At 44.8% G+C, this 23,469-nt stretch overlaps 2 protein-coding genes across 16 annotated transcripts in view; one reads left to right on the top strand and one right to left on the bottom strand.

The window, feature by feature from the left end:
* The window catches only part of fmnl2a (formin-like 2a), a 39,861-nt gene extending 30,374 nt beyond the window's left edge, over positions 1-9,487 (top strand). For 4 of the 14 annotated variants that reach the window (XM_053876517.1, XM_053876515.1, XM_053876512.1 and 1 more), the window contains 17 exons: positions 519-629; positions 758-907; positions 1,166-1,267; positions 1,387-1,678; positions 1,781-1,981; positions 2,218-2,238; positions 2,658-2,782; positions 2,845-3,047; positions 3,168-3,402; positions 3,467-3,535; positions 3,595-3,675; positions 3,745-3,874; positions 3,948-4,111; positions 4,186-4,287; positions 4,398-4,493; positions 4,643-4,766; positions 8,208-9,487. In XM_053876517.1, the coding sequence (XP_053732492.1) occupies positions 519-629; positions 758-907; positions 1,166-1,267; positions 1,387-1,678; positions 1,781-1,981; positions 2,218-2,238; positions 2,658-2,782; positions 2,845-3,047; positions 3,168-3,402; positions 3,467-3,535; positions 3,595-3,675; positions 3,745-3,874; positions 3,948-4,111; positions 4,186-4,287; positions 4,398-4,493; positions 4,643-4,766; positions 8,208-8,317 (2,316 nt within the window). In that variant the 3' untranslated portion in view covers positions 8,318-9,487. Of the gene's footprint in view, positions 1-518; positions 630-757; positions 908-1,165; positions 1,268-1,386; positions 1,679-1,780; positions 1,982-2,217; positions 2,239-2,657; positions 2,783-2,844; positions 3,048-3,167; positions 3,403-3,466; positions 3,536-3,594; positions 3,676-3,744; positions 3,875-3,947; positions 4,112-4,185; positions 4,288-4,397; positions 4,494-4,642; positions 4,767-5,736; positions 5,857-6,701; positions 6,802-8,207 lie in introns of all 14 variants that reach the window. The other 10 variants (XM_053876521.1, XM_053876508.1, XM_053876518.1 and 7 more) reach the window with 6 other exon arrangements.
* A 621-nt stretch (positions 9,488-10,108) lies between these two features.
* On the bottom strand, positions 10,109-21,693 carry prpf40a (PRP40 pre-mRNA processing factor 40 homolog A). 2 transcript variants are annotated; one of them, XM_053876522.1, is made up of 27 exons: positions 21,638-21,681; positions 20,295-20,375; positions 20,007-20,138; positions 18,849-18,932; positions 18,325-18,343; positions 18,215-18,240; positions 18,069-18,110; positions 17,229-17,339; positions 16,903-17,023; positions 16,690-16,714; positions 16,313-16,534; positions 15,844-15,949; positions 14,805-14,869; positions 14,566-14,730; positions 13,153-13,261; positions 12,938-13,088; positions 12,730-12,863; positions 12,404-12,518; positions 12,151-12,242; positions 11,926-12,042; positions 11,708-11,845; positions 11,219-11,314; positions 11,065-11,151; positions 10,911-11,001; positions 10,792-10,853; positions 10,570-10,719; positions 10,109-10,459 (listed from the first exon to the last, which is right to left on the bottom strand). In XM_053876522.1, the coding sequence occupies exons 1-27, from the start codon at positions 21,638-21,640 to the stop codon at positions 10,370-10,372; spliced, it is 2,634 nt and encodes an 877-aa protein (XP_053732497.1). In that variant the 5' UTR covers positions 21,641-21,681; the 3' UTR covers positions 10,109-10,369. The 2 variants fall into 2 exon arrangements, with proteins under 2 accessions (XP_053732497.1, XP_053732498.1); XM_053876523.1 differs by lacking the exon at positions 20,295-20,375 and having other exon boundaries at positions 21,638-21,693.
* Positions 21,694-23,469: the final 1,776 nt, after the last annotated feature.

Genomic DNA, 23,469 nt, shown 5'->3' with positions numbered 1-23,469 from the left:
TCACATTTATGTTCAGATGATTATTTACCCTGTAACATAGTAGCAAGTGAGTTGTCTGAGATGCATTTATTTTCTTATGTAAGTGACTTGTTGGTAGCTACTCTCAAATTGAAGATCCGCACCACATGATCTATTGCTAACAGACCATCAATGGGCAACAGTCCCACTGTACTCCCACAGTGCACTGCAGCAGTTGAGATAAAGGTTGAAAATTGTATTCTGGTCTGTTAAAACTGCTTTTATGTGTACTCTGGTGACTTGAGTACGACAGTTCCCAAGCATTGGATTTAAATGTTGGTGGTTACTGTCACCTGATGAAAAGAAAAAAAACAAGTGTTGATGTGATGACTTTGGTTGCCTGAGGAAAGGTTTCGTACTGTGTTTCACCTTTTTTTCTAACAATAGTCTTAATGCTGACTCAAGCTTTCCCTCGTCATTTACATATTTTTAATGTTTTATTCAAACACAGTGTTGTAAATGGGCAGTCTCAGAGGAATGACTGCTGTGTGCTCCCCCAGGTGGCCTGCATGCAGTTCATCAACATCGTGGTGCACTCGGTGGAGGACATGAATTTCCGAGTTCACCTGCAGTTTGACTTCACCAAACTGGGTCTGGACGACTACCTGGATGTGAGTACGGACGCCGTTCTGCGGGAGGGAAAATGCTCCGTCAGCTTCTGAGTGGAGCAACACCTCCAGCATGCAAAAAGCTGACAGACCTCTGACATGTCATCTCTGTCTCCAAATGTGTGTCGCAGAAGTTGAAGCACACGGAGAGCGATAAGCTGCAGGTTCAGATTCAGGCCTACCTGGACAATGTGTTCGATGTGGGTGCCCTGCTGGAGGACGCGGAGACCAAAAATGCAGCTCTGGAGCGAGTGGAGGAGCTGGAGGAGAACATGTCACACGTGAGACCTTTTATCCCTGTAGTTTCACAAAACTGTGGCTAAAATGGATGACAAACACAGGCATGAGACTCCAATTTGGCTCCAATTTGAAATCAAAGATATTTTCATCCTCAGTGTACAGTGACTAATAAACCTCACTTTTCCACCCAATATTCTTCCTGTTTTTTAAGTGTTCCCCAACGTCAGAAGGCACTTAAAATATCACTTTCTATTTTGTCACTTCTTCTCACCGACTGGCGTCTATGGTCTTCTCTCTAGATGACGGAGAAGCTGCAGGACACTGAAAACGAAGCCATGTCCAAGATAGTGGAGCTGGAGAAGCAGCTGATGCAGAGAAACAAAGACCTGGACTCCATCAGGGTCAGACCTCTTATTCACTAGCATTTTGCGCCATTTGACATCAGACGATTGCCGGTCTGCAAAAGTGCTGCTAGTTCTGTGAAGTTCAATAAGTGTGGGGTCTGCTCTCTGTCCCTCAGGAAATGTTCAAAGACACCAGCTCGCAGGTCCACACGCTCCGGCAGATGTTGAAGGAGAAGGACGAGGCCATCCAGCGCCAGTGCAACCTGGAGAAAAAGATCCACGAGCTGGAGAGGCAGGGGACCATCAAGATCCACAAAAAAGGAGACGGCGACATCTCCATCCTGCCCGCGCCTCCGTCCGCCACCGAGTTCCTGCCGGGGGTTGTGACTGGACCTGTCGGCAGTAACCATGTGGGTGGAGTCGTGGGGGCTCCGGCGTTATCTCCTCTACTGCCAGTCAACGGCACATGTGGGTGGATGCACATTACCTATATATCCGGTCACATCATCTTGTGATAAAGGGTCACCTGACAGAACCCCTGTTTGACCTCACCTCTCCCTCTCTCCACAGTGCCCAACGGTCCGTTGACCATCCCTCCTGCAGTGGTGGCGCCTCCTCCCCCTCCACCGCCGCCACCCCCGCCTCCACCCCCACCTCCTCCTGGACCAGCTTCAGAAATGTTGGCCCCCATGCCTCCTCCTCCTCCTCCTGCAGCCCCCCCATTACCGGGCTGTGGCACCCCCACTGTCATCATGAACTCTGGGCTGGCAGGTAAGGACCCTCCATTTTGAAATGAACCAGCGAAAGTTTTAAAAGCTCGCAGACAACAGCAACTGATGAACCAGACTGGAGGGCCTGAGGTGTCCCTGAGGTCAATGTTTCTATAGCATCAGCTTGGTTCTTAAATCCTTGATGAGTTCTTCAATGAGATAAATGCTTTGGTCTTTCCATGAAGATTCTGACTTTTTTCTTAATAACTTTCATTTCTTTCTTTTCCTGCCTCCCAGACGGACCCATCAAACTTTTCTGTAGGTTCTGCTTTTCAGGTTTTGTGCATCTGCCTTTCCCCTGTTTTCTCCCGAATGTTCCCTCACTCATTTGTCCGCGTGTGTCACTTTCATGGCATGAAGACTGGTGTCAATTCCTCCATCTGTCTGATGAAGCTCCAGTACAAATGTTTTTGACGCAGTTTTGGTTTTCGCTCTGAGGCGGAATAGGAAAAGAGATAGGAAAAGATGTTGGTGGAGGTTCAGTGCTGGTGTGGACTCAAACATCATGGTGGAGTGAGGAAGGAATCAGACAGGAATATGTCTCTGCCAGTAGTGTCTCAGTGTTGAGCTCAGACATTCACCTGCGTGTGCCTCCTCTCCTGCTTGTTGTGTTGGCATGTGTGTGTGTGTTCAGCTGCCTGAGGCTCTGTGCGTTAACCTCTCCTTCTCCACTACAGCTGTTAAGATCAAGAAGCCGATCAAGACCAAGTTCCGCATGCCCGTCTTCAACTGGGTCGCCCTGAAGCCCAACCAGATTAACGGAACCGTCTTTAATGAGATTGATGACGAGCGGATACTGGAGGTAGGAGACGGCAGAACCAACCAGGCTGAGCTGATCCCTCACCCACTCCCGTCTGCACCCAGGACCTGAACGTGGACGAGTTCGAGGAGATGTTCAAGACCAAAGCTCAGGGTCCGTCCATCGAGCTCACCATGAGTAAGCAGAAGTCCATCCAGAAGGGACCCAACAAGGTGACGCTGCTGGACTCCAACCGCGCCAAGAACTTGGCCATCACGCTGAGGAAAGTGGGCAAGACTCCGGAGGAGATCTGCAGGGCCATCCAGCTGTAAGTCATTTCAGTTTGATGAAAACCTTCATGTGCCACTGTCGCCCTCTACTGGAGTAAAAACGAACTTACTTTAAACACAAAGACCGCTTTGCTCAGTAACTGCTCCGCGTGTTCTAGATTCGACCTGCGCACGCTGCCCGTGGACTTCGTGGAGTGTCTGATGCGCTTCCAGCCCACGGAGAACGAGGTGAAAGTCCTGCGGCAGTTCGAGAAGGAGCGCAAGCCGGTGGAGAGTCTGACGGACGAGGACCGCTTCATGATGCAGTTCAGTAAAATCGAGCGGGTCATGCAGAAGATGACAATCATGGCCTTCATCGGCAACTTCTGCGAGAGCGTTCAGATGCTCACACCGGTAGGAACCCGTGACCTGGTGGGTTCAGGAGCAGGAATGTCACCTCCCTTTCATGTCCCCACAGCAACTGCACGCAGTCATCGCCGCCTCCGTGTCCATCAAGTCGTCTCAGAAGCTGAAGAAAATTCTAGAGGTAAACAAAACATCGCCGTCTCTCATCAATCCTTCGTCTGACTCTGTCTTCTCCCCCAGATTATTTTGGCTCTTGGAAACTACATGAACAGCAGCAAGAGAGGAGCCGTGTACGGCTTCAAGCTGCAGAGTTTGGACTTGGTAAGTTCCTTACTGAAGGACCATGAGAGAAGGTTCGAATCCCTGACGTCACTGCGTCGTTCCTTCCAGCTCCTTGACACAAAGTCAACCGACCGCAAGATCACACTGTTGCACTACATCGCCAACGTGGTGAAGGAGAAATACTCGCAAGTCTCTCTCTTCTACAATGAGCTTCACTATGTGGAAAAAGCTGCAGCAGGTGAGACTTGCTGGTGCTACGTGGATCAGTGAGGCAAGAAGTCAGAGGAACTCACCCTATTGTTGGTGTCCAGTGTCCCTGGAGAACGTGCTGCTGGACGTGAAGGAGCTGCAGAGAGGCATGGACCTGACCCGGCGGGAGTACAGCATGCACGGCCACAACACCATGCTCAAGGACTTCATCACGCACAACGAGAACAAGCTGAAGAAGCTGCAGGACGACGCCAAGATCGCACAGGTCAGTGGAGGCCTCGGGAGGTGGCCATGTGGGGCTGGTGGTGCGGCGCTAACTCCCATTCTCTGACCCTTCAGGATGCTTTCGACGAGGCGGTCAAGTTCTTTGGGGAAAACGCCAAAACCACGCCGCCGTCCGTCTTCTTCCCTGTGTTTGTGCGCTTCGTGAAGGCCTACAGGGTGAGAGGCCGTGGTGGCACACAGGAAAATAGACTTCATTCTGATCCACAGCTGGTGAAGCAAAATCTTCGGAACCTTTTAAGGAGTGTTTTTTTTTTTTACTTTCACAGCAAGCAGAGGAAGACAATGAGCAGAGGAAGAGACAAGAGCAGATGTTGATGGAGAAACTTCTGGAGCAAGAGGCCTTGATGGAGGAAGAAGAGAGGGTGAGTTTCACTTCCTCTGTCAACCAAAGGTCTCAGGGTTAAACAGGATGCTCCTGCTTCTGAGCTGCAGCCACTCGGGTTGACTCTGGAGCTGTTTTTATAACAGGGTCTGCGTGTGTGTGTGTGTGTGCGCGTGTGTGTGTGTGTAGTCTCCATCTCACAAGAACAAGCGGCAGCAGCAAGAGCTGATCCAGGAGCTGCGGAGGAAGCAGGTGAAGGACAGTCGACACGTCTACGAAGGCAAGGACGGCGCCATCGAGGACATCATCACAGGTAAACAGCACCTGGTGTGAACACACAACACTGTACCTACACACACATACGGCCTCCAGGGTGCTGCGCATGAAGCGCCCTCCGAGCTGCGACAGGTTCTGAACTAACCTCAGTCGGCTTCTGATGAAGCCGGACGGTTTAAGGCGCAGCAGCTAACCAGATGCAGCCGCTAGTCTGCTGGAGTGTGTGTTGATGGTTATTGCTTATCTGCTCTGTCCATGCTCTATAACAAGAGGCCGGGGGAGCGCCCCCTGCTGTCCACACGTGAACTAACCGATCACAACCGTGGGTGAGAAGACCTGGCGAGCCCTCTGCTGGTCTGATGATGGGCTGCGTGTTATAAGGAACACGTCAGAATTCCAGATTCCACTTTTGTTTAGGCAGTAAAGCTTCCACTGAACACCATAAGGCTGGTGTGTCGGGCTTAAAGGCCTCGCTTAAAACTGAACTACAATAAAGCTGTGATTAAGTTGCTTCTTATTTACATTGTTACTGCTGAAAATCCCAAATAAAAAAGCACAAATTTGATGAGAAAAAAACAGAGAAAGCAATGATGGAAATACAATAAGTGGGTAGATATAAAACAAAACTGTAAATAAATGAATGTTTTGAATGAACGGGTGTCACTTTGCTGCTGTTTCCTATAAGGTATATAAATCTTTACTATACAACATGATGTAAATATATCAAAGAAAGAAAGAAAAAACAAAATATTTTACTTCACATAAAATCCACCATATAATGCTCAATATTATAAGAAACATATACAAATGAATACAAAGTGGAAAAGTCAAAAGTGGAAGCCCCTGCCCCGGCGCTGGCCCCCGGCCCCTCATGCTGTTGTTATGTAGTATTTGCTTGGTGCTAACCCGAGCTCAACCCTCTCTAGGAGTCTGCTGCTTTTTATTTTTCACTTCTTAAATTGTGTGTTGTCTTGTCCTGGCTGTTGTCCCTGTCGTTCTCGGTGCAGTGCTGAAGACGGTGCCCTTTACCGCCCGCACCGCCAAGCGCGGCTCTCGGTTCTTCTGCGAGTCCGCGCTCAATGAGGAGTACCATTACTAAGCTTGTAGAACTGTCTCTCTGCTCAAAGGTCGCTGGAAAGCCAAGTTTCTTCTTTTTGTTTTTTACCTTTGACTCCTGAAAACACCTGCATGAACATGAAGGCTCACGTTTTTCATACTAGATGTGTGACTCACTGATGGTCTGTCCTGTGCATGAAGACGTGTGTGTGTGTGTGTGTACTTGTATACCAATTGTTGACAAAGCACTATCCTTGTGGGGACCTCATGCCTTCGTGGGGACCTTTTTCCGGTCCCTACATGTCCAAACCTCGATTTGAGGATGAAGACTGGGTCATTACAATAAGGTTTAAGTTTGGTTCAGTTATTGGATGGTTAGTTTTAGGGGGAGAGGCTGGGGAAAGGGTTCTGGCAATGAGAAACCTCATGTCCCCACAAGGATAGCAATACAAACAGGTGTGCACGTGTGGCTTTGTTTCACCTGCATGAAGCGTTAACCTCTGAAAGCATCGCTTGTTGGAATGAACAGAGAGCAACTGCCCTGTAGCAGCGATGGAGTGACTAACAATCCCACTTCCTTCCAAACCTTCAGCTAACCTGCGAGTGTGTTTGAGCTGAAGCTGCATGATAACGTCTGGATGCCTTGCAGCTTGTCACTAACCCGGGATCGGTTTTCCTGTCCGCATGCTGTTTTGCTGTGAACAACCTGAAATGTACATTTGACTCCTGGTAGAATTGGGGCTTTTCCTGTGGCGCTGGTAGCCGTGTTTTTGCAAAGCAGCTCGAGTGTAGCTCCAGGAAGCTTTGCCCTGCAGCTTGCTGCGCTCTGCCCCAGTAGAAGCCGCGCCACATGAAGCCAGGCCTCCTCCTCCTCTCTCATTGACCATGACCTTCCTTTTGTCTCCTCTTCATCCAGCACTAAAGAAGAGTAATATTACTAAATTTCCCAATGTCCACTCGAGGGTAAGGAAGTCGTCCAGTAGCACGGCTGTAGTGGTGGAAGTGTCCCAGACCTGGCAAGCATCTCTTTGTTACCTCCCTCTGCTCCGCTCCTGGAGCTGCCTGTCCTCCTGCCTCTGCTGCCGCTTCTCTAGTCACCTCTTGTGGGGCCGGGACTCTGAAGACTGGCCTCAGGAAGTGCTCAGGTCGTCTTCACGAGGAGACGTGCAGGGTTTCTGCGTCATTTCGCAAGAGAAAACTCCTCACAACACACGAGACTGTTACGGTCTTCGTTCATTCGCTACCCGTCTTTCATCGTGCACACTTTGAATTTGTTATCAAAGTGCTTCCGGGACACGTGGGCGGGTTCAAAAAGAAGGTGGCGACGACGCTAGTGGGGAGTGGCTGAGGTCTCAAGATTTTCAGAGGCCACCCGAGGGTGCTGTCGCCTGCCCCGGTATAGGTACCAAATGTGTCCTACCTGCCACGGAGTGATGACGTCACATCCGGCATATACGACATATATATATATATATATATATATATATATATATATATATATATATATATCTTTGATGTTGCGCAAGAAATCACAATAGTCTTCCCAGTAGGAACTTATACACGTCCAGATACATTTGTATTCATTTATCTATGAAGGAGGTTTCAGCCCTGCCAAATTGGTCCGACCAGTTCTGTGTTAGCCGAAAGATGCGTCGTGATTGGCTGACACATACGGGCTGTTGTTTTTATGACTAAACAACTGAAAATACATTCAGACGAACATAATTATCTGCTGTGGAGTCTGTTGACTTTTGTGTGATATAAAATAAAAACAAAGCTCCATACAAGTCAGCCAATCACGACGCGTTGTTTCGCAGACTGCGGAGAAGAACGGACATAAACTTCGCAAATAAGTCGATGGCAAACATAGCATTTTGTGGAAATAAATGCTATGCATGTGGTAGAAGTCGCCCTGAAATCCTTTATTTCAATTTCCTCTGGCTCATTAAAACATAAAAAAAAAAAAAATCGTATATGCCGGATGTGACGTCATCACTCTGCGGCCGGTAGGACACATTTGTTACTTACACCGGAAGATTAGGACAGTTTCATCCACTGTCTCATGACACCTCATCTCCCCGTCACTAGGTGGCGCCCCTCGCTTCATAGCTCATGGAAAATTTTAAAAATCCAGTCGCTTTCTTTCCCTTTTTGAATTCGCTTCTGCTCAGCTTCCCTTCATGAGGCTCTGACCCTGGAGGTTTGGGCGCAGCTGCTGTCGTAAGAGCTTCAACAGTGCTTTACTAGCATGCCATGACGATAAGAAGCCAGTAGGCGGCGACCCCTAGCGGCGTAACGCTGCAGTTAGTTCGTCCGTCACACTCGTGCTGCTTTGAGAGACGGGCTGCCAGCGCTTCTGCACTCCTCCTCAGCACCACCACCTCCGCCACCACCCGACCACTGACGGCTCCCTCTCTTGCAGATCTGAGGAACCAGCCCTACAGACGCGCCGACGCCGTGCGGCGCAGCGTCCGGAGACGCTTCGACGACCAGAACTTACGACCCCTGAACAGCAATGAAGTAGTGATATGAGACGGGAGCAGAGCATGTGTGAGAGGTGGAAGCAGAAGGAGAGAGAAGGTGGAGCGTGAAGGATGAGCGAGAGTAGCAGCCACGTAGATCTCTGTACATACATATGCATATATATATAATATATATATATAACATGAGAAGAGACACGGAGGGTCCGTGTGCGGAAGGTTGACCTAGAACCCTAGACATGACAAGTGCCTGAACTTCCCGCTCTGATCTTTCCTTATTTTTCTATGATGTTTTTAAAAATCCTTTTAGAAAGAAGGACACATTCCATTCCGCTTCTCTGCTCACATTCCGCGTACTCGATTCATTCCTCGCAGCCGTGAGCTCCACAGGAAACATCTCCAGTTTGAGCCAACAGTTCAGGACCAACATGGTGGAGGTCCCTGCGAGAAGAAACACGTGGCCTTCACTGCCAGCCAGAGATGTTACAGGAGCTGAAACGCTTCAGTCAAGTCTTGGTGATATTCGGACTGATCACTTTTGCAATGGGGAACCAAGAAATCCACGAGAAGATACTGAACATGAAACTGGACTCTTTATCTCGGCAAACCATTAACCACTGCATCTATTCATTGTAATTTTAATGTATAGTATTTAACCACTTCATTTTTCTGGAGACAAAAATGATTAACGGAGAAAAAGTACATAAAAAAAGTGTACAGATATTTTGCTACTAAGTCTGGATTTTTTTTTTTTAAGCAACGTCCACAAGACCAGATGGTTAATATTGTAAATATTGTTCAAACAAAGTTTTCACTGCCTTGTGCGTTACAACTTGAATGTTATTTTAACTTATAGTTTTTTTTTTTTGTTTTGTATGTTAAATTAAACCAAACGCAGCGGAAAATGAGTTTTGGAGTCTCGAGAGGTGAATTGGTGTTGAGAGCTGGTGGAAGTCCACTCTGCAGTAGCCACTCAAAGCAGTTGAATCTGGTGTGATCTCGATTTATACCACGGAAGCTGGTGTTACCATCTGTCATCTCTGTGACTGGACATTACTGGCACATGTTTCTCTTTTTGTACTTTTGTCAGAAATATTAGGCAGTTTGTGCTTTATCAGAAAAATAACATTTTTTTAAAAAAGAATTAGGGGAGCAGAGGCTGTCAACAAATATGACTAAATAAACTATTTACATGGACCACAGAACTGGCTGGTTTGTCTTCAGTGAAACTTCGCTCAGTGTGAGCAGGACCCAGAGAAACTGGTACAGCTCCACCTGCCAGAGCTTCACCTCACCGTCTGTGACCGGACTGTTGTGGCCGACGACTGTGTCTGCAGACTCACCCTGGCCGCAGCCAAAGCGTGCTCCAATTACAGTGTAATGACAGTGATTTACACAAGAAACGCACTGCAACTAACTGGACGAACATTACTCATAAGTTAGAGGTGTTACGTGGAATTTAACTTGAGCTATTCAGCTCACTAACCGACCAATCCAGTCATTTATCCACAAATTGTTTATGATAAATATTGAAAAAGTGCACGAACAAAGGCATCTGGTTTTACTTGTTGCGCAGTTTAGTGAGACCAAACAGGATCAATAACTCACTGAAGGCATGTTGACCAGACTGACATGATGATGCGAGTTGTCTATTTTGGGCTCTTGATGTAAAAACCACGATGGCAAATAAAGACATGCATTATAAACACCATATCATCGCAGATTTTAGTTTTGTATGGGGATAATGACTTGATGGATCAACTCCTTGCAGATAAACCCCAGCTCCACCTGTTTGGCAGCATCTATATCTTAACTAAGAGCATCAGACACTGTACAGAAAAAACGTATTTATTACATTTTAATCGACAGTTGAACAAAGTAAAATGGATTCATAACGGTGCAAGAAAGCATCAGCAGTTCCAGAAGCACCGACAACCTTCCTTCTGTGACAATTCGATATGGTTTCACTGGCATATAAAAACCAACAGCTAAATCCAAACTAGACGTACGTTGAAGTAAAAATAAGGGCACATGAAGCTCCACATCAATTCAGCTGCGACCGGAGGGGCGAGCATGTACGACGTGGTAGACTCAGGCGCGGTGGTTACGGCGCGTCCAGCTGCTCCAGCAAAGTTCTCCGCCTTTTCTCAAGCTCGCCTTCGCTCAGCTCGCTGCCCGACGTGTCCCAGCCGCCCTGCGGACACAGGATCATGTAGCTTTGGTGTGACGCCACATCGCTCATGAATTCACTACTAACTGCAGCAAAGTGACGTCCGTTCAGCCGGTAATGACAGAGCAACCTACTTCCTCTTTGGCCGCCTTCTTTTTCGGAGACTTCTGTTTGGACTCAGAGTGGGACTTGCCCCGAGACTTCTCGCCGTCTCGCTCTTTCTCCGCCTCCTTTTCACGTTTCCCCTCGCGGCCCTTTTTCTCGCCATCAGTATCCGGCGAAGCCTGGACGTGGAGGTCACGCTGAGGTCAAGAGCAGTCAGCGAGGGCTTCGGCTGCTGTGTCATGGTTACTCACCGACTTGTGACGCCTCTTCTTGGCCTTCTTCTTGTGCTTCTTGGATTTCTTGTAGCTCCTCTCTGCGGTGGGGACGCGGGTCAGTGACGGCGGCAGACGTGGCTGAAGCAGACACTCACCTGATTCACCACTGGAGGAGCGCTCGGACGGGGACTTGGACTGCGAGCGCTTCTTCTTCTTGTGATACTCCTCCTCCTCAGACTCGGAGCCCTGACACAGTGTGACAGTGACTCTCTGACCCCCAGGGAAACCCAGACTTGCCTGCCGACTCACCGATCGGGAGCGGGATCGCTTCCTGTGGTGTTTCTTGGACTTCTTGGAGTGTTTCTTGGTCTTTGAGTGGTGATGCTGACACTCGTGCTGCGAGGAGAGCACACGGTGAGGACCAGCTGACGGAGCGCAGGGCGCCTCCCAACCCAAAACGCACCTCTAACACGTGAATGAACTCCTTAAATATGCGCTTCCTCTCCGAGTCCAACGTGACGTCTTCGAACGCAGCCTCTTTGGAGAACCTCTCTCTGACCTGTACGTGATGGAGCAAAGCTCAGGTAAAAAAAAAAAATACATATATTGCTGACATCATCATCTTTGGAAAAACAGAAAGATGCTCCAACAATGGCTCTTCTGTCATGGGATCACAGCTGGAGTCAGTCAATCTTAATGGCGCTGTCACAAGCAAACGTCTGAATCACTATCATCGCTAACATTCATGTGAACTCGGCATCATTGGTCCAAGGCTGAAGAACGTACTGCAGCTTCTCACAGCTTTCAAACATAAATGACACACATGTGACAGTCGACAGCCACTAAAATGGCTGAAGCTTCTGAGACCTTCAAGTGCTAGAGAGGAGTTCGACAAACTCCTCAGTCAACCAGCTTCATGAAGGTAAAGATCCAGTGGTGGTGCTCCGCTCACCTCCTCCCAGGTGGCGTCAGGCTCCAGCGGCGGCGTCGCCTGCTTCAGCATGTTCTTGAAAGCCGCCTCCTTCCTCTTCATCTTCCTGGCCTCCTCCTTCTCGCGCTCCCGCTCTCTGGCCTCCGCCTTCTCCAGTAACTGTAGGACACCGACGAAGAAAGCTTCAGGATCATCATCATCATCATCACCACCACCACCATGAATCCCAGCGCACTCACGCTGTTGAAGGCCAGCTTGATGTTGCCGGCGTCCAGCGTGATGGCTCTCTTGTCCGAGCTGATGATGGAGCCGAAGTCGTCGAAGCTGGTGTTCACCTCCACGAAGAAGCTTTTGTCCTGCTCCGTCACAGGTTCAGGTGTCACACAGATGAATAATAGATGAGGCGGGGAGTGTGCCTCCCGACAGCAGCGGGATGATAGTCGTCGCCGTGGAAACGCCCTCACCTTCAGGATATCCTTGATGATCCTCTTCTCGTCGTGATAACGCGCCTTCAGGTCTTCCACGTAGAACTTAAACAGGTCCAGGGGGGTGGAGCCTGCGCAGCCCAACAACACACACACAGAGTTTGAGGATTCGATGATATTGTGGCACCAGCAACACACCACTAACACAACTACATGACAGCGGCTGCAAAGAAGCAACAGCCAGTCCCTCTACTTCAGTGGTCATGTGATGCAGTCTGCTCACAGGTCGTACCCGGCTGCCCCAGCATGTTGGCGAAACGGATGTCCGAGCTCAAGGTCGGGTACATCTCCATCCAGGCAGACATGGAGTGCAGCTGGCCGTGGTCGTGGAGCTCATCCAGAAATTTCTAAGAAGAAGAGGGACAGATGTGTCACACGCACACACACATGTCCAACTGTAGCAACTATAGCATGAGATTAATTCATTTTCAATCTGAATGACTCCCCATTCCTGAGTCCTGACAGGTGAATCCATGCCAGTGTTGGTGTTGGTGGTGAGGATATTTTGGTGGAAGTCAGAATAAGAACCAGTCGGTGGATTTCTCTCGATTCGCTCACCTGGAAGGACTCCCTGTTCTTGCGCTGTCGCCGTCTCTCCCTCAGAAGAGTCCTCTGCTTCTCCTCCTCCTCCTCCTTCTCTAAAGCACGAATGTGCTCCTCAAAACAGATCAGAGCGTCCTCCTTGTCCATATCTGCGGGGAAGTGAGGCCACACTCAGGTGACTGTGGCTAAACACCGCGAGCACCAGCAGGAATGCTTCTCTTACTCTGCAGTTCCTCGTCCTCTGCGAAGGTGGGATTGTCCAGCAGGTACTGCTGCGCCTCAGACCAGGTGGTGCGGTAGGTGACGTTGGCCATGTTGTCCAGGATGTTCTTCAGGGCCTCCCAGTTTCTCTTCCTCAGCTGCTTGGCTTGCTCCTGAAACAAACAATGAAGGCCAGTTTCACTTCACTGACCTTCACTCAGCACCGGCCAATCTCACCTTTTCTTTCTTGGCCAGGTAGAACAGAACGTCTTCATAGATCTCCAGCCGGTCCCTCTCAGGAACACAGCTCCAGACCTCCTGATCACAAAACATCTGCTCCGCTTTCCTGGATTGTAAACAAACACAAATGGTGAAACGGCACGTTTGACTTTGCCCCGACGTCCCACATGGTGGCAGCATTTCACTGACCACAATCGCTTCAACAGCGTGAGCTACTTCCACAGCCCAGTTTCAGAAGAACATCTGTCCAGGGATAATTGCAAACTCATGAATCCTTCATCAGAGCTGCCACCTCACACTTGTTGGCCTCAAACACCAAGTCTAATCTCAGAGCCATTTACTGTGACTCAATAATACAGCAGAAGCAGCGCACCCCAGTGAGCCCTTCTCACTGCACAGTGTCACACTTCCACTCCATCATAAACGGAGCAGGAGAGATCACGACTGCAGGGAGGGAAATCCTTATGGATGGGTTTCATCTTACTTAAACAACACACCCCTTTGCTTGTTTACTTGACGGTTTATTGAACAATCATGTTCACAGATCTCATAGCAGAGGATGTGCTCCCTCCCATGAAACATTTCTACACACCGACACTTCAAATTTCACCTTTGAACCTGATGGCTACACTTATACAACAGGTGGCGCCAGATTTACCACAGATAGCCCTTATTTAGTCAGTCAAAGAGCAGTGACACAAGAGGAAGAAGGGGTGGATTAAGTCAAACATGAAATGTTCAACATCTGCAGCTTCAGAGTAGCCCATGCTCATGACTTACTATACGAGTTGGTGACTTGAGATCAGGCATATTAGGAGTGAAAACCAAGATATTAACTGAGTGAAGCCTTCTCACCGTTTCTACAAGCACTTTCAAGTCGATCGGACATAAGTGTTTCATCACATTTTTATGGGAGAAACATCAGCATCTGTTAACATCCGTACAGCATTTTTTAAATTGTTATTGGCCGTACAGATAGAACTGGACCAAGTATATTACGGGAGTTGGCTTACTTTTGCCATATGAAATATTTAAAATACATTTTTCTACAGAATCAAGACGGCTGAACAGTCAATGACCCAAAAGTGACAACCATCAGACAACACACTTCCAGCCGACCTCAGACAGGGGCACATTTTCAAAACCCTAAGTCGGTGTGTCCACATCCATGACTTGCACCCAGAAGCCACGCCAGACTACTGTCATACAAAGCACAATTCTTCTAAGTCCAAACTACATTTTGAGAGTTCTACTTTTATACTGCAGACTGAAACATGCCCCCACTCACTGCGTGAGCAGGAAGTGGACCCAGTCACTGACCCTTGACTGAACCATCTGCATAACTGTATTGACAGTTCAGGGAAACACAGATCCATGCCAGGGGAAACATTGAATGAAAGAGGGGCTTACTTGTATCTGGTGGTAGATGTCATCTTCTCGTGATTCTCCAAGAACCTCTGGAAGGTTTCCTTGGACTCCTTGTATTTTATTCTGGCCTCCTCTTTTTCTTCCTTCTCAGTCTGGACTTTGTAGGCATTGAACGCCTGCTTCTTTTCACTCAGCTTAGGAAGAGCACTTGTCAGGAGAAGGAGAGTTCAGTTGATACCAGCTGCTTTGCTCACATTAAAGAGTACAAGAGTAGTCACTACCTGTAGCGGGGATCATTAATGATCATTTTCATAGCTTGTTCCCAAGAAGAGTTCGAAGACACTCCCTGTCAATAAAAAAACAAACAAAATTACAGCAAGCAGCACAGGTGCACTGCAGCAATAAGATGACCTCAACAAAACACAGCTTCATTGATTTGAAGTTTTGAGCAGTTCCAGATGTTGCTTTGGTGCCATGACACGTTGCCTTGTAACTAATGGAGGCCTGAGAGGCGTACAATGGTAATAATCCAAACAAATGCCACGGTGGACTTATGTAAGTGCCCTTTCTGCCACTTGTCTCCATCAGCGAGCGACTCCTTCATTCATAATGAAGCCACTCCGCCACGTGCCCCAGTCTTGTCGGCTGTCACAGTTGTTCCGGCTCACTGAAGCGTGTCACTTTCGCTCACTGTCTTAATCCCAGCCAGCTCTGTGCCGTTGATCCAATAAAACTAATCATGAAGACAGCGCCATTAAGATCTTTTCGAAAAAAAAAAAAGTAAAGCAACCTCAAAGGAGAGGTTGGTGGACAAAATTAAAATGAGTCTAAATATAGCAGCCTTCAAGGAGGGCGGCGCTGGGCTACTCGTCACCTTTCACATCCCCAGCAACAGGAGGGAAGGAGATGAACTGTTGCGCTGGGGCTCACGCAGGTTTCATGAGGAGGTGTGCGGAGATTGAGGCTGATAGATACAATTAAATGGCAACACTCTGATCAAAAAATAAATAAAGCATCTTACGTTCAGCTTGTTATCTGGATAGGCAAATAGGCCACGAAACAAAGTTGCACAGTTCAAGCAGCTTTTCACACAGCAGAAATGGAAACTTGTTCCTCGATTCATTGTTTTTCAACAAGCTACCACTCACAAATGGACGCGCTCACTGATGCATAATTCCACCACTTAGGAGAAGCTGAACAGCCTCCAAAGTCTGTGCTTAGATTGCATTGAAAGAGGTGATATAAAGATGCAGCATCTCTTCTCCGCGGTGGTGCGACATGCTAAACCCATCTGACTGCACAATCCACAATCACACTCACCTTCTCCTTCAGTAGCTCTTTGAAAGCCTGCTTTGCTTCTTCTTTTGTGTTCCACTTGTAAACCTTCTTCAGTGGTTCGGGTCGTTCTTCTTTTGCTGCTTCGACACTGCACATGCAGCACAGAGTCAAAATGATATAGGAAGGCTACATTGAGTCTGCTTCGTGCCAAACAACAAAGTTCAACAAAGATCATTTTTACTCATCAATTTTCTTAAATTAACAGTTTATTTTCTTCTGCAGAGAAAGAATGATCAGATTTAATGTATTTTTTTTTTATTTTCAGGTATAATAAATAAATTTGAGGGAAATTACAGCAAACCTAAATATTTGAGATTTTTTCTTGGGAGGTTTTTACAATTAAAACAACCGAGTGAAAACGCCTAGTATTAATCTCAAGCATGGCGTTCTGAGGAACATAATAGATGTTTAATGACCAGAGAAGGCTCCTTTCTCAGACATAAATGTTTACCTTGCTGTGGTCTCAGCGGCGACTGTACTCTCTGAGGAGGCTATTGGGGGATCTGCGGTCTTGACCTCAGCTGTGTGCTGCACAGCCACCTGGGGAAGGACTTCCTCCGAGACTGAAGTTGCTGTTGCTGTCTCTGACTCCATTACTGTTGCTATAGGACCTGCAGCATCTGTCTGCGAAGCAGGAGCTGCGGCAGCGACGGAAGCTGTTGGCTCTGATGTACTGCAATTGAGATCATAAAATTACTTCAACATTTACAATATACATGTATTTGAAAACAGGGTTTTGAAAAACACAATTGTTTAATAATGAACTGCAGTAGATATTTTTAACAAGAGCATTTAATTCTGATAAAGATGCATGAAAACAGCTCTCACCCATTTTCCTCTGCTTTGATCATTGCTGAAACAGAAGAACAGAGTCATTAAGTTACTTGTTTTCATTTCAAAGACCCCTGCAGATAAAGTGAAACAGCCATGATCCTCCAGCAACAAGAATCAGAGCTTCAGTGGGAGCAAAAAAACACTATCATTGTCATTCGCCGAGACAAATATGCTTCCTCCATTGAAAAAAATAGGTTTCTTTGTTACCTTCTAGATCTTCCAGTTCCTTGGGTTTGGTCCACCTGGATTCCTTGGTTTGAGAGTTGTAATAATACGGCTTCCCAGTGTCAGACTTGTACTCTTTCCATGGGCATTTGGACAGCATTTGCTGAAGCAGAGAAGAAAGCATACACTTGTTTACATCTTGTTTGCCTTTTACAACTAATCTACATTTAATTCCTTGCCTTATCAACAACACTATACTATAGGCTGAAACTGCAGCATGCAGGTTTGAACAGTGAACACACCAAACCTCATATGATTATATGTTACTAACTAGTATAAATTGCAAAGAATATTGAAGCAGTTTTTACTTCAGCAGGAGACTTGAGATCGTCTGGCTTCTCCCAGGTGGATTGTTTGGTCTCTGTATTGTAATAATAAGTCTTTCCATCCAGCGACTTGTGTTCAGTCCACAGGGATTTCTGAGGTGATAAAAAAGCACATGCACAATTAAACCCTCTCACCATTAAAATGAATAATACTAGCCAGTCTACATATCATAAACTGAGAAAAAAACTGCAGGGAGACACAAAAGTCAGGAATACAGGCACAGCACTGGCTAAATGTTCATGTACAATGAGCTGTATTACAACAAATTCCTGTTCGATGACTCATTGTTTTGTGTTTGACAGTAGTGAAATATATAACTGCAGTAGTATAACTATTACAGTTCTTGTAATTCATAGCTTTATGCAAAGCAACATGTGCTTTTTAACTACAGAAACATATTCAAAATGGACACGATATGGGAATTCAAGAATTCAATATATGTCAGCACTATTACTGACCAACATTTACTAATAGTCCAAAGGTCCTCCTACGGCAAACTTGCAAAACCGCTGTCAGTTATAAATGAAATGGCAACAGAAGCAGAGTCATTTATAGTACTTGATGGAAAACAGCATTTGCGGTCCAGATGTGTAGAACCCGTTTCAACATAACTAATGACCCTTGTTATTTTCCTTTGTCACTAGACAAATGTGAATTCTGCAACATTGACAAATGAAACTAGGATAGCAGAAAACATTATTGGAATTCACACACAAGGGACCATCAATGTCTGCCAAGTTGGACTGGCATGTGCCTGGAAATTGGACAGATCAATATCATTATCACGACCATTAGCAACTGTTGAAAATACGCCCACTTGCCTTCTTCGGTGCTTCTTCCTGTGGAGATCCATTTGTGGTACTCTGCAAAGAGAGATGGAGAAAGATTAATATTGACAGGCTATTATGACATAATACATAACGACAAGACCTATCAGAGGACTGTTTCCTATTCCGGATTCACTTACGGTTGTTCCAGGTGCAGATACAGTGGCTGTGTGGGATGAAAACAAGATTTAGACATTGAGGAACATTTTTTAATGATTTAACATGATATGAGAAAAAATATTTTTTTTACCTGAGGTTTCAACACCAGGCTTTGGAATGGAAAAAGAAAAGGACTCAGTATTATTTACAACAGACATGGAACAAAATGGCTTAAGCATTTAGCTGCGTGTGCCTTGAAGAAAATTGAAATTCTTAATTATCTTGAAACAGCAAAATGATTTAAACATATTAAATGATTAAATGGATTCGGCATAATCCCTTGAGGCAATTGAATATTGAAGCGATAATGACTTTGATCTGAAAATGGAGAACATAAATGACATCAAAGGCTGGTAATTGGGATCACACAACGCAGTACAGGAATACTGTGTGTGACGATACACAGCGTTCTCAAAGGTTGGATTTCCGTGGTGATCAGCTTTACTTTGCACATTTGACCTGTGTGCTTTTAATCAGTGAAAAACGGGGCACATCTCTCAGAGAAGCAGCTCATATGCAGCAGAAGTGTTACTTGGCAGCCGGGTGGCTTCTCTTGGTGTGTTCACAGGTTGCAGTGGAAGTGTGAAACAGAGAATAAGGAGTGAGAAGAGTTACCGGCCCTGTTGGTTGTACAGTCGCAGCTGGCAGACGAGGGGGCAGCATCATCGCTGGGAGCATAGGTGGAATCATGCTTGGCATCTAAGAAAGGAAGCATCATGAAATATTCATCTGGCATTTCTATATCAGCCAGTGGAAGCATACGTGTGGAGACGCAGCATGAGACAGGGTGTTGGCATCTGTGTAGAAGGTTTTGAAACAATGTGAGCAAGTGCGACTGAGGCTGCTGTTTTTATTTATCCTGGTGTGAGACCACATCTGTGGGACATTGACAGAAGTGCTATAATTCAGCAGGGCTTCTGAGCAACAACATTTAATAGGAACCTACTCAATGCCATTTTGCACAGGAGAGTATGTAACTCCCTAACAATTCAAAGAAAGTATGTGTTTTTTTTCTATAACTACTTGATTTTTAAAAATGAATAACAACATGACAACGAAATGCAGACATTGTGAACAGGTTAATTTGTTTTTGTTTCATAAATGACACTTAAAGTAGCTAGTGGAATGGAGTCAAATGTGAATACACAACATAAATTTGCACACATAAACATAAACAGCTTTTGCTGTTCAAGATTAATGCTATTCATTTTCATTTCTTTACAATATCCAGTCACTCCAATTAGGACATATCAAATTCTGTCCATGTAGCAACTTTGTTAGAAACTACATTCTTTATGTTGACACACCATGATGTCCCTAAGTTTGCTGACAATGCACCCATAAGCTTTGCTCAAGCTCAAAAAAACTATCCTTTTGAGAAGATGTAGCAGACGTCTAAGCTAAAATGTGTGTATAGTAAAACATTTGGCACACAAGTTTGTGATTTCTGAATTGATAGAAGTCATCATTGTAAATTTGAAATTGACGAATTTAGGGTCCAGCATAAATTATTGTGCAAATTGAGCAGAATCTAACACAATAAAATGTGCAGCATTACTTTAAGTAGCTGGAATTATACTCGGTGAAAACGTGTAAACAATTACCTCAGAAAATTCTATGTAATTGAATGGAGAAAGCACAGATGGGACATTCCTTTATCATCATCATGCCAAATTCAATTTTACATTCATGGAAAAATTCCATCCATCCATTCCATCATTTACAAAACGAAGTTGTTTTTTTAACCGTCCATTAAGATTTGAAAACACTAACCTGTGCTATTGGTGGCATCATCCCAGGAGGAAGTATACCCGGCGGCATTGGGGTCATGGTTGGCGGTCGCTGCCCTAACCCCGGAGGAATTCCCATGGGAGGAAAGTGAGGTGGTATACCTGGTGGTCCCATCTAAGAAATTAAAGAAACATTTTACATTATGAAGAAACTGATTCTCACATTTTGAGGGAATTAAGTTTAAATTAATTGCTCATCTGAAATGGTTTGTCAATGATTAAAAATAAAAAAATTAAACTATTGGTTGCAATATTTCCGTCACCGACTTACAAAGGGGGGAGGCATTCCTGAGGGTGGAACACCTTGGTAAGGAGGTGCTTGACTTGGGCCATTATTAGCCTCCGATGAAGACTGTCATGAATAAGAAACACCAATGGTTAATTTGTGAGGGCCAGTGGTGTCATTCTTAAAATTTTTTTTACTTAAATATGAATCACTTAATCATGACATGCTGACGCTTCATCTCAATGTTGAATGTGACAAATAGTATCACCCACATAAAAATATAGTACAGGACATTTTTGCCCTTTTGAATGTCTTTCTTTATGACAAACAGAAAAAGACAACACATTAATCAAAAGGAGCAGACTCCGTTATTCTGAAGACATCATTATTTAGAAGCGTGGACATAAGTATATGATCCAAATAATCTATCATGCCCCAGCGAGGATGAAAATTGTAAATCTATAAAGATAAGATGTGGATCACCAGTACCTATATGAATGCAAATGAACATAATTATGTTGTATTGATTCTATAGTATTCCTTTTAAAAAAGTTTTTTTTCCCTAGTCATCCTAAAACTCTTTCAGACAAACATTTACATTGTAGACATCTTAACGGAAAGGTGTCACACTCAGTAATGAATCGATAAATGGCTTAGTAGTTTTACGTTAAAACACACGTTTCTGCACTCCTGGTTTACCAAACAGCACGTTTGGGAAGTGCTACAGAGCCTAAAAGAACAGCAAAGTCGAGGTTTGAGCAAGATGCTAGAACACTGACTGTTGCTAAATATTAAGGAACAAATCGGTAAATTATTACGCGTACGCTATTCCTCATCATTTTAAAGTCGATGTGTACAGGGACTAGAAGTTGAATGGACTTTTAATCCCTGCAGGAGGCAGTGACGCCAATGCTGGAACGTAATTCAAAGTAACAATAACTCAAATGACTGTGATGGACAGAAACGAAGCGTTGATCAGTTTATAACCAGAACCTCGTAGAACAAAAACTACAGACCGGTATCAACTTGCTAAAGTTAGCATTCATTGAGTAATCTAGCTCAGTTAGCAATATCAGCGTACACCAATTGCTCCATGTAGAATGTAATGTATCAAAGTAACTGGTTACTAGCGTGAGAATAAGTAAACATTAAGTATATCGTGCGACACCACAACATATTGAAGCCATTGCGATACGGTGTGCTAACCTAGCCATGCGCTACCGAGTCATGCTAACCGGTGCAATGTAGAGCGCACTCTGTGAGCACACGGCTCAAGACACAACCTTTTCGTGGACATTGTAGTTGCAAACCCCAGCAGACAAAGTTACTGGTAAATGCAAGTATGTATACGAGGTTAATACATAGTTATTATAAATGACTGGACTCACCATGATGACCCGCGGATAAGAACCTCGGAAATGCTAAGTCACATCACAACAACGAGAGAGCTGATTGGCTCTAGACGGTCTACAGCGCAATGAGCGTAGCTACGTCACACAGAGGCGGTAATGTTCAGATAAAATCTATATTTTTTGTCTGAATATTACATCTCTACGATTCTTTATCCACCGGAAATATCGACAAGGAATAATGCACAATTATTTAAATACATATTTATATATTGTTTTAGTGAAATGAGGCCACTGGATTTTTTTAAATCTCATTTTTATGGTAAAGATAATCTAATCTTATCTAATCACATTTATTGAACGTTGATTTAATACTGCATTTATGTTCTGTTTGCAAATATTTGTATTTAAAAATAGAATTTTAACAAAAATAAATACATAGAAAAAACGCATGTCTAATATAAGTGCATTTTAAGTAACTAACTTTCTTTTCTAATAGTTGAAATGTTAAAACTTAAAATAATTAGGATACAACATTTGATTATAATAATTAATTACAACCAGAAATCCATAAAGTCTATACAGTATAATATACAATCAATTACAATAATACAATAATTATTCAGACGAGCCATTTTTGTATTTTTGTACATCCATTTGCTCAGGAATGTCATCATTTGACAGGCTGACTGACTGAAATCTTAAATTTTCCAACGCAAATGGTTCTCTGTTTCATTATGGATCAAACAATAAATTATCATTTTCCATCTTTTTACTTTGTTAAATTCCATTCTTTCACTGCTGAAGCTCGCAAAATGTGTTTATCTGCAACACAATGATAATGAATGACATTTCCCTCCACTGGTCGTGATGTGAGAAACAGGTGCCAATTTCAGAGGCTTGGAGACGCTGGTGTTCAGACATAGCAAAATTACCTTTGTGTATTGGGGGATCATTCTGGAGAACTGGCTGTGATTTCCCAATTACAGGCAACTGCGATACAGCTCTTGTGGCTGTAGGTAGCTGAAATGATTTCCAATGGTGGTCGGAAATGAGAAAGTGGAGAGCTCTCTCACTTTTCTCTTCAGAGTCACCTCGGCTATCATCACTCTGGATGTCAGCGTGCTTGTCGAAGAACAACCGGCATCATGCTTCAAAATTGAAATAAATGTCCCTTTTTTATTTTAAGTGACCTACTTGCATGTGATGCATACAGGAGTCTCAATTATTTATATCAAAAAGCGGCTGAGAAAGCAGCCAAAGTTGACATATTGCGTGGATCCTTCCTGGGAGTTGATGTTATTGGAGTGTGAAGCATGTGACAAAGACTTTTGCAAACAGATGAGCCCTCGCCAGAGTTAGACAGCAATAAACCCTGATGCATTGCTGACAAATGCCAGAGAATTCCCTATCCATTCTCTTAACAAGCTCAAATGAAAAAAAGGCTAATGGTGAGGTGCAGTGCATGATGGATTGAACTTCAGCTTAATGATGGGAGGCAGTCAAGCGCAAGCGTTCTGTTTTTCAAAACAACAATTCAGGCCAACCACACAGAAATCAGCATTTCATTTGTATCTTTAATGATTTTAGACCTATTTTTTTTATCCATAAGTTGATGCAGTCATGCTTTCAAGAGAAATATCAATAGTAAGGAATGGAAAATCTTATTTTAAATATATGAAATCAGACATATTTGAAATGTAAAGAAAAAATATCAAACTGTTTTGATGTGTACTTTTTTTAGTTCAAACACATGAAATTGCACTTTCGTCTGTTTGTCAAAGTCAATCCTGAACTTGATGTTGGATTTGTGTATCCCGACACGTTTGCCATTGTTTTGCAGCTGTGAGCAATTGATTCCAAACGTATGA

This window comes from Synchiropus splendidus, chromosome 10 (genome assembly GCF_027744825.2).
Source record: "Synchiropus splendidus isolate RoL2022-P1 chromosome 10, RoL_Sspl_1.0, whole genome shotgun sequence".
In the NCBI taxonomy this organism is placed as follows: Eukaryota; Metazoa; Chordata; class Actinopteri; order Syngnathiformes; family Callionymidae; genus Synchiropus; species Synchiropus splendidus.
This window is presented reverse-complemented; position numbering and strand designations above follow the sequence as displayed.